This window comes from Hetaerina americana, unplaced genomic scaffold (assembly GCF_022747635.1).
Source record: "Hetaerina americana unplaced genomic scaffold, ioHetAmer1.1.p SCAF_11, whole genome shotgun sequence".
Classification (NCBI taxonomy): Eukaryota; Metazoa; Arthropoda; class Insecta; order Odonata; family Calopterygidae; genus Hetaerina; species Hetaerina americana.
In genome coordinates this window covers 38,347,627-38,358,757 of record NW_027286181.1, presented here as the reverse complement: position 1 = coordinate 38,358,757, position 11,131 = coordinate 38,347,627, and the positions used below count along the sequence as shown (strand labels likewise).

Sequence of the window (11,131 nt, the reverse complement as noted above, 5' to 3'; positions counted from 1 at the left end):
ATTTGCGTGGCTATCAATGAAATATGATTTAAAAGGTAGAAGAGTCACTCTTTAAGGATGGTTGGTGAAGGAATATCACTTCTGAGCATTTTTTATGAATGACTCGACTGCTACCGTTGCTCATATAAATTCGCTTGAATCGTAAGATAAACTTTTCCATGCTGGGTAACAGAAAAATGCTTGAGAAGTTCACATTTTTTTGAATGCTTTTTTTGCTAGGCACTCTTGCAGGAAAAATAAAATAAATTATTTTAATAGTAGAGATGTACATATTTCTGATCAAATAAAAATAAAATTATGTGTACGTATCAAAAAGGTATATTTAAAAAAAAAAACAATACATGTCAACAAAAACTTTACAAAAGTCATTTAAATCATGTTTGGTAACAATGAACACAGAAATTACTCTTGTAATCCCTTCTTTCTACAATTATAAACATTTTTAATGGTGAGGTGCAGAAGGAGGGTGACTGGCCACACCCGTCCTTTTCACCACTGCATTGAATCCACCGAGTTTATCCGCAGTGTATTGTACAGTGCGCACAGTGCCATCTGGTTCCTGGAGGCTGTAACTGCCCCGCACAACATCGCCGTCCCTCGTTTCCCATTGTGACTTAATGTCTCCGGTATGCGGGTCATTCACTGCATAGTTGAACTGGTATCTCGGGTAACCCTGAAAAAAAGACAAGGGGAAACCTTAAATCATGAATTAAGGTCAACAAATTAAGCTCTACCTGATTTGCTTTTTGATGTTTGTAATTTTCGTAACCATCAGGATTAAGGTCATGTTTTTTCCTCCCCGTAGTGTTTTATGTTAATTCTGGCTCAATATCATTACAAAGTAACATAATTAGCAATAAAAGCAGTAATTAAGTATCTAACTTTTCATGCAAAGAGAAATATTCCAGGATTTTTAGATTTAAGTTCATATTTAGTAATTATGGCGTAGGCTCACATGTTTTCAAGAGCAATAACGACATTAAACTTAACATTACCCCGAGCTATGTTGACTGCTTTGGTAATTGGAAGTAGATTTCAAGTAATAAATATTGATTTTCAATAAAAATACTACCTCGAATGATTCCCTTTGTACATGGTGTATTGCTGAAATAGGACAAAGCTGTTTCGCTATTGTATCGTTTTTCCTTGCTTAATTAATTGAACACCCTGAGGATCAATTTAAAGTTTTTTGTGCTTAGAACACGTAGAAGAAAAAAGTGTTTCTACTACCTGTTTCGCTTGGCAAAAATTTAAACGGACGAAAAATTATATAAATACAGATATACAGGAATACCTGTAAAATAAGTAAGCTAGAATTAATCTGATTTTTTATTCGTAGTGTCATGCAAGTGTGATATTTATTATCATATAAATGACTGCATTAAATTTACAGTTTTTTGCAGAGAGTAGAATTAATTAAAGCGCTGCTATAAAATTGGGTGAAAGTTTGTAAAGTGCAATAGCCTGTAAAACCCCAAGTCATTTTCTCATACACATCCAAATCGCCAAGCACTTTCTGAGTCAACTTTTTTACCCGGGACGGATGTAAGCACTAGTGTTTGCTTGTTTGTCGTGTCTGGCTCAAAGAATAAACAAGCCATCTGTGTCAATAGGAAACAGAATGGCACCAAGGTAGAACATATGAGAAAAGAACTTACCCGGTCATTAATTACCAATTGACGTTTTAAGTGCCTTAAAGAAAACTCCTACGACATAAAGTGGGTTCTAATTCGGGATAATTGACAACTAGAATAATCTAAAAACAAGGAAAAAAAATCAAGCACTTCTTTTGAGACGCTCATGTGCTAATACTTAAAAAAATAATTATTCTCACGCTTGGTAAAGAAGGGTGGGAAAAAATGATCTTACTTTTTTGAATAAAGTTTTCAAAAGAAGAAAATTTGCATTACATTCCGGCTTGCAACACATCAACTGATGATTTTATGGTCAAATGATGAATTGAAAGTACTCACTTGGTAGTCAACGGCATGGCCATGCCCATTGCCGTGCGAGGCCTGGGAAACCTGGTCTTCAATTCCATTGCCAGGGAAAGCGTGGCTGAGACCAATCACCGTGGCGGCAAGAGCCAAAGCGTAGATGGCCTTTTCGAGAATAAACGAAGGGCGATGACATGAATTAAATGCGCTCGGGAAATTATGGGTTCACTTTTATTATTTTCTTATTTATTCTGAATTTTTGATGATTCGTTATTTTAATTTGAGAGATTTTATGGATTCATGCTACATGTGATTTAAAAAACGCTTGCTTTAATTTTTACTAGGTCTCTGAGACAAGAGAAAAAGGACTAAGATCATTTAAAAAAAGGTAAAGGGCATCATCAAATATATTTCCTCACTGTTTTCTGACGTGACTGAGTTTAACTGAATATCATTATTCTGACAGAGTCAAAAAAATTACTTTCCCACGGGCAATAAAACTAAAATATACGCCCAAATATTTTTTAAACGTTCCAATAGATCAATAGACTTCTCACGATCTGAAAATTTTTTTCATATGAAAATTAAATAATGGACGTGAAGTAATATCGAAAATTAGGGAATTTTAAATTTGATTTTAAGGTCTGCTTATTATAAGATTCTCTGAAACCAACGATATAGCCCAGCTTATATCCGTACCTTATTTGAAGTCATGTTGAGTTGCAGGAGATGGTTAGGCATAAACAACTGGGCTGCTTCTGATGCTTCTTCCACTTCTGGTGAATCTTTTTATACAGACCCAGCAGGGGGAATCGCCACGCACTGCGTAGTCTCATTAAATTTACGGCGGGCAGGTCTGACGCTTGGCTTGTCGGAGATCTTTATTCGTTGATGAGAGAGAAAGGGGCTCCGGAAGTAATGGCCATTCAATTTCCGGTTTCTCCCAATTTATGCGCTCACTACCATTAATAATCGTTTTTCCGTCCGTGGCGCTTCTGTTTTAGGAAATTCCGAAAAATGAGAGGTCACATGGTTATCTACGTCTGTTTAAATCCATCTGTGCAAGAATGAATCAACGTATAACATGATAAATGCTCATTTTAGTAATACGTGGTATTTTTTCGCACAGAGATATATAATTGCTCTATGTTTTAAGGAATGCTATCCATTTTTTATCGTAGTCATTTACGTTGACTTATTATACAGTGTTCCATTTTTCGTTGCTTTACATTGCAGTGTCAGATATTTCTATTGGGACAGTCATAATAACTGCATGAATGTAGCCTTTATTATTAAATTAAAAGTAAATGGAAAACGCGCTTTATTTTATTTATAAGAGTCGTTCAACCTTTTCTAATACACAAGCCACATCTGTCAGCTTGCTGCCTCTTTACTTTTTACAATAACCATTCTTTGCCTTATTTGTAGTGTGATGGTATAAAGTCTCAATTGTTGCAATAGTATAAAAGAAACGGAAGTGAAAGAGTTTGTGTATTCTAGGTGTGTTATTTATATGACGTCATTTCGGGCTTTCGACTTAGTTAGAAATTAAAATAATGGCTGACTTTTCGAAGGCCTATTCTGTCATCGTCTTCAGGGAAATAAGTCCTCCAGACGATGTCAGTTATTCTTCCAAACGTTAATTGTGAAAATACCTTACCTCGTAAAACCTCCAGACGACCGAAATGGAGTAAAACGAGCACTATTACGAGCACTATTACAATTTTTAAAATACTTCTAGGAGACATATTACAGTCAGACGAGTCCATTACTAATGCATGTGTTCAATCAGAGCTTTTTATGCATTATGTCGATCAGTGAGAGTAGGGCTAACCTTCCGCTTAGCGTATAAATTCAGGGGTTCTTTATCCTTCCTAAGTGCCACCTGTATTTCACGAAGTTTTACTATTAGGAAATTAACACCATCCGTTCTTGTAAATGAAGTTTTCCAAATTCTACACCACGGATTTGAACCCGCGGCCATGAATAAACCCACCTATCCCCCACTTTTTGCCATAAATTCTCATGTTATTATACTTCTATATCCTATATAATTCACCTGATCATATCAACATCGCCTTTGCCATGAGTTATCTGGTATTTAAATGCCAAGAAAAATAAAGAGATATCATTTAAGTGTGGTGAATTTAATCAGTTGTGCATTGAAAAATAAGTTAATTATTACTCTCATAATATTTGGAACAGGAGCAGGAGAAGATAGCACGATTGCATCAAGATGAAACGGGAAAATGTACTACATTTTCCGTATAAATGTCCTAATATCAATATTTAGTAGGATGATACTAATACAGTATATATGTCACCCAAAACCTCAATAACAACATATTGAATGCATGATTGCCAAAAAATAGCGGAACACTTCATTTAAACGAGAAAATACATATTTGAAGTATACAGGGCATTTGTAGATTAATATACGATTTTTTTTCTATCCATAGCTGGATAACTTCTTTAAACAAGTATATTTCTCAATAAATATCCCTCCAATTTATAAATAAAAGATTTGAGCAAAGATTTGAACCTTGACTTTGCTCTCCACGCTCTTAAATTATGAGAGTTAAAGGTTAGCCTTGTGCGATTTCAATGTTAATCCTTTGGACGAATGAATCTCTATGGGTGGCTGGAGAGAAAGTCTCTCTTTCGCCTACCTCTCTGAATGCACTGAAATCAGTTAATTTTTTTATTCGTGACATCGGAATTATAATTTTTTTGGAATTGAATACCTAGTTCCTTAAAATAACATATATAATATAATTAAGTATATTTTCAGTAATATTTGATCAGTGTTTTTCTTTATTTCTGAGGCAAAAGAGGAGCTTTGAGTAATTATTGTTCATGATATAAATGTGTACTTTCCCTCTCATACTAAATGCTCATCCGTGATGACAGATACACAATTAGCCGTTCAAAATTTCTTGAATTCCTTAAAATATATGAACCATGCAAAAAGTAATTTTCATTGAGTTGGAATGATTCATGAAATGCCTATTGGTAATTAATTTGTGTTGCGTGTAACAAATTGGACAACTAGCTGGTGCCAAAGTACAAGAATTAATGAAAATGATAAATAATGGTTTGATTTGTCACTTTCATTCAAGTTTGTATTGTCAAATCTTATCTTTTATATCAGTAAATCTTATCTTTCCTTTTCCATGTGAAAGGTATATGATAGGCTATATGAAGTGATCTTTTGTGATTTAACCTGAGATTGGTTGCAAGCAACTCCATTTCGATCATATTTCATTCTTTTGAAGCTGTATTTTTATCGTACATATTTCATTATTGGTTTTGGTACTGCAGAAAGGCCTTCTCTTTTCCTAAAATTCATCCACATGATTCCGTATTACCAATTTTATAAAACCTTTATGATTCAAAAACTGTCTAATGAGTTGCATTCGTAATCGAATATATCTTTCTTTAAATTAGGCTTCTCACCCACTATTTTGAGAACATCTATATTGGTTGTCCTATTCCCCCCCTAATTTTCATCAAACGCCTCTTTCACCATAATTTAGTTTCCCAAATGTCCAACATTGTATTCATCTCTCTCGCCTCCTTTGGATTTTGTTGATCGTGACTTTATGGAACTTGCTACTGATAATTTTGAATACAATTTCTTACATTTTATATTTCGACAGTTTCTAATATTTTTACTAGACCATGGTTTCGGCGATTAACGTGGTAACCTGAAGAGGACGTTTATCATCTAAACCATGGTCGTGCAAGCATATAAGAAATTGTGGAAGTATACAAAGTACGAAGTTTTATTCTGTTGGGTTACTTGGAACGACACATGGCTCCCTTCGATCCTCCCGCACCATGGCTCTTACTTCGTTTGTTTTCCTTTTAGGTCCTTTGTATGTTACCATCCCTCGCCACACTCACATCTCTAAAACCTCCAATCCAAGTTTATCTATTAAATTGCTCCAACGACCCAGTTTCAGCACATTACAATATCACACTTAATATAAACGCTTTAACGAGTCCTTTCATAACATTTTTCCATGACATCACTTTTATCAATTCTCTCACTCCTGAGAAATATTCTTAGTCACTGGAAATTTTTCCTTTTTGTTCCTACTACCTTGACCACCATGGTAAAAAACCGTGAATATATACATATATATAGGTATATGTGATGCGCACCTTACCTAGTGTTTCCTATTTCCTCTCCATGTTTACATAAGCCTTCCTCTATCACAAAAATCTTATAAATTTTATTTTGTTTCCATTGATTCTCACTTCATACATATCACAATAATGTTGTAATCCGCTCATCAACGATTTTATCTCCTGACTAGTTACAGTGAGCTCATTCACAACCTTGTTGATACCATGAAATCCCCACAAAATTATATTCTCATCTCATGTTCATCCCATGTGGAATTTTTACCTCATCCCATATTTTTAAGAAATGATATTTTTCTTATTTCAAAGTTAAACCATCTTTCTTCAGTTTTTGGTCATGCATCCTCTATGAACACGTGTATTTTATAGTGAAATGTTATCGTGGTTGTACGTGCTAGGAGTTTACTTTATATCGGGAAACAGCGTAAACCTTTGACTGAATAGTTATATTTTAAGTCTTTAAGTAATAAATCATGTTTCGAAAGTGCCCTTGTTGTTACAGGAATGGTGTCAGTTTTTTTACTTCATTTATATTCAGTTAAAACATTTTTCAAACACATTTCATTCTTTTATTTTGATTTTCCAGTTTTCCGATTTTAAATTGCTGAAACAGCATTTTATCGCAATATCAGCAATCACTGTAGAAATACATGCAAAGAAGACAAAAAACGTCCAAGCGAATACTTTTAGTAGAGTATGCAATCACGGAATTCGATTTTTTTCACCCTAATCACAGTATCAGTGCATATAAAAATTCACTAAAAAAGTAAATATTTAAATAGGTAATTCCTTGCAGAGGATTCGGACTCTTAAAAAAACGATTGGTTTGTTATATATAGTATACTCTCTATTATGCATGCAAAGTTTATTGTCGTTACTTCACAGTGTTGACACTATATAGTGGTGACACTACACTCGTATTTTAGCTTGTTTTATAATTCAGAAAAACGGATACGTCATCTCTTTATAAAATTTATGTAAATATAAATTTAAATTAGATAATTTCATTAGAATTATAATATAACCCTGCAATTCTACATTCTGTGCATTTCCAGTAAATAAAAATTCTAGTATCTACAAGTAATTAGGGTACGTGCTAAAATAGTCATTCGATAAGCCTCTTAACAGCATTCTACAATAATCCTATTTGCCAGCCAAAGTAAGTTAGTAAATATTGTTGAATCATATCAGTGTCCGCTATCTACTTTCCTAACCTGCGATTAGATCCAAAGTCTTCTTTCTTGCGAACATTGAGAATTAGTTGAAATTCTTGACTTTCAATACAAAAGCGTCAATACCAATTAAATTCAAAGTAGGCAACTTAAGATACCATAGTGCTGTAAACGGGAATGGGGGAATGTAACGAAAGTGGGGTTTCAATACCTGTTCCTCTGAATTGGTATCATTAAGAATACGCGTCAATTTATTTTCTGTGCAATTTACATCGACAGGAACGTCAAAAAAGATTTCTCTGGCATACGGATTAACCTGCCTTTAAAATATTTTTTTCTTAAATTAGTCAGGGCCGAACGGGTATCCAAGATTTTAAAAATCTTATTCACAAATCGCATGTGAAATCGATTTATTCCTGGAAATATTTGCGGTGAGAAAGTTAGCTAAGATACATTCATGGCATCAATTTTTGTGGTGTTTTTGTATGATAAGCACACAAAAATGGAATTTAAGAGGATAAATACGTCATCTTGTTGAAGAAAAATAACTTTATTATTTTTGTCATTTTCTGTAAATATGCACATTTTTGTATTTTTATGAAAACATTTGGTTGACTATGTACATGGCCATCATGGTGAAGTAAATAGTAATACCTTAATATGTACTCCATATCTCTTCGGATGAGGTAATGAGATGCAATATGATCATGGGCAAGGTGAAGCGGTAATAAAGTTATGCATAGGAATTATCAGTCATCCTCAGTGATAGGAGGGGAAGCGAGAATTTGAAATTTTGCGCACAAGTACGGGCGAAATGAAATGCAGGAACTTAATTAGATGTTGGACTTAGAATGGATTCACTTCATTGGGACGAAGGCCTGATGAGCGATCGACGTCTCGTGGGCCACCTTCCGAAATTACCAGCGAGTGGGCGGCTTGACCTTATCCCGAGCACGACCGCGTTGAATCCGCTTCGGCCATAGTTGGTTGTGCTTGACGTCTGCTTGACCCTGATGACGCATCAGCCGCACTTCGACTTTAATAATATTTGTGCTGCGGCACTAATAATTTGGGAGCCAAGATGGGTTGATGAGCGACTACCACTTGTGGGTGGGCGGCTTGACCGCTCTTGTGAACGACCGCGTTGAATCCGTTGTGGTCATCGGCGGAGTACTCAACGGTTCGGACAGTGCCGTCGGATTCGTGAAGGCTGTAGGATCCCTTGACTACGTCTCCGTCGCGCTCCTCGTGCTGGTTCTTGATGTCTCCGGTGTGGTGGTCAGCAACAGCATACTCGAATTGGTACTTGGGGTGGGCCTGAGAGGGAAGCAGTGTTAATTTTTTTCTGAAAATTTTTCCCCGTAGTAGTAACCTGAAAAATTCTTGAAATGAACGAACTAATAATCTTATTTCAAAATTAAAAGTGGTGAAAATAGTATTTCATGTAAATTTTGTACTATGCCTAAGTGGAAAAAGTGAATTAAAACGATTGAAATTTAAAAATTCGACTCCAGTACCCATATCAATGATGAAGTGAGGTGCAGTCTTCACTCTTTCCTACCATGCGCCAAATCCCTTAAGTTTCGGTTGACTGTCACAATACCATCCCTCTTTATTTGACTAATGCTATCTCTTTTAAAGAAATCGGTTGTGTGTCGAGGTTTATCTACTCAGATACAGTACGGACAGGGTCTCCAAAGACAGAATTCATATTCAAAGTAAGTTTACTATCCTGTGAATTATGGAGTAACTTAATGCCTTAATGGCCATGAAATTGTTTTTGGCTGGAGAGAGACTTTTTTTAACCAATGCCCCTGATGTTAAACGAAATAATGGCTATTTAGGGATATTTATCTAATTTGACCATGAAGCTATTTGCAGAAATTATGTAGAGGATTCTGTTTACCCCTATTTTATACCTATTCTGTTAGTCAATCACTTATTGATAAATATCTATTTGTTCCCGTACTACTCTAGCACTCTAGACGCCAGGGTCGATGATGATGTCGTCCAACATCGAAACCTGGGTCGTGTCTTTGATAAAATAATCGTGGAATTGAAAAGTTATTAATGTCATTTCAAGACGGCAGTGTGATTCCGTTATGGAATTACACAAAACATTTACAATTAGAACTTTGGGTTTCCCAGCCTCATCAGTTCCTGAAACCTATAACCCGTGTTTCTCTATTTTGCACACTCTGTTGAAGTTTGCTTTCATAAATGCCTTCAATTTATCATAGGGTAATTAAAATATTGGCTCTCACCTCTCGCCTTTTTTTGGAATTCAGGAAGCGAACTCTATTAATTTTTATTGTTTAGTTTTAGCTACACATTTGTAGACTATGGCCCGATGGTTTCGTAATTAGTTTACATTGGTCATCTTATATAATTTTTCAACGGCATTTTACTCATTATTCTTTGGCTAGATATTATTCGTAGTACCATTTAGGATTATCTATTGGATATATTTTTAGATCAGAACTACCAATCTATGATAATCCTTGTTTAGGTAGAAGTAGTAAATATGTGTTACATTTGAGGAAAAGGAAATACACTACTGCATTAGCTCAATTGTTTTTCAAAGATAAGAATATGTAGTTCACCAGTAAAATAACTAAAAGAGTATCAGAAAAACGAAGTTATTCAGGAAAATATTGTTAAGAGGAAATCTGTCCCATATTTATTTACCTCAATATTTCATTGGATTAAATATATAGTATGTGTTAAACACTTATTTTGCTGATTATTCATTAAATTGTTTAAAATTTCTTTTCGGACAAATATCTTGAAATTTAAACTTTGATTTACTCGCTGATATATATTTAGTTTAATATATTGATAGATGTGAAATTGCAATAGATAGCGTTTACGTAACCAGCGGCAAAAATCATATTGTATAATCATAGAGGCTTCCTATCATAGCACATATATCATGAGAAATATGCAATACGCATGACCGGGTGGTATTTCAGGCCTATACCAAAGATACCCAGACCCTGCCATTGTTTTACAATTGACCTTATAATGAGATGAGTTGTGATATTGCCATCCTCGTTTATGTCTTTTCTAAAAACATTTTTCTAATTTTAAATAAATATGCCAGTTATTATATGTTTGACGAATGCATTACAAGGGTAGCTACATCATTTGAATACCCTTCGCGTAATGAATTCAGTAATAAAATGCTAAAATATATGTAAACATACATTTATCAGAAATTAGAATTTTTTAACATCAATTAAAGTTAGTGGTGTTGTTTTACGATTTAAATGTGATCAATATTAGTGTCTGGATTAGTATTTTTGGGTAGGTTAAGTCACTATCCAAAAGGAGAGAGCATAGTGAGGTAAATATTTACTCTCCATTCACGTTTACTGGCTACAGGTTTGTAATATTGTACTTACGTAGTAGTCCACAACTTGCTTCGCCTGGCCGACTATGGCATGTCCTCCATATCCAAAATGCCCTCCATAGCCAAAACCAATGCCATGTTGTGGAAAGGCGTGGCTGATGGTGAAAACCATTGCGACGACAGCAAATTTTAAGAGCATCTGCATGTGAGAAAATATAGATTTTGGAATACTCAACATTATCCTCAACCCTGGACTGTCTCATCAAAAACAGTACGGTGCACAAAATATGATTGAATATCACTTTTCCTTCAAATGAAGAACTCTTTCATTCTGAAATAATAACCATCGTCATGCATACTGTCACAAAAATTAAGAATCATCAAAATGCGAATGAATTAATTTTAGTCAGAGACATTTGAAATTACCACAGTTAATTATCGTGAAATTACGCCTGGTATTCCAAATAGTATTTTTGATACGTTTCAGTTAAATGGTGGAACGTGGTAGCAATATTTTATAA

The 11,131-nt window shown here is 34.7% G+C and overlaps 1 protein-coding gene across 1 annotated transcript; it reads right to left on the bottom strand.

The window, feature by feature from the left end:
• Positions 1 to 442: 442 nt before the first annotated feature.
• LOC139701138 (cuticle protein 19-like) lies at positions 443 to 10,782 on the bottom strand. The gene is made up of 3 exons (XM_071599714.1): positions 10,663 to 10,782; positions 1,974 to 2,102; positions 443 to 673 (listed from the first exon to the last, which is right to left on the bottom strand). Exons 1-3 carry the CDS (start codon positions 10,780 to 10,782, stop codon positions 443 to 445), a joined length of 480 nt encoding a protein of 159 aa, XP_071455815.1.
• Between the last annotated feature and the right edge of the window lie 349 nt (positions 10,783 to 11,131).

Excerpts from the sequence above, each read along its gene's own strand:
- LOC139701138 (XM_071599714.1), bottom strand. The coding sequence starts at position 10,782 with ATGGTTTTCACCATCAGCCACGCCTTTCCACAACATGGCATTGGTTTT. Across the intron at positions 2,103-10,662 it reads AGCAAGTTGTGGACTACTAC|GCCATCTACGCTTTGGCTCT; the intron begins GTAAGTACAATA and ends ATTCTCGAAAAG. Across the intron at positions 674-1,973 it reads GCCATGCCGTTGACTACCAA|GGTTACCCGAGATACCAGTT; the intron begins GTGAGTACTTTC and ends TCTTTTTTTCAG.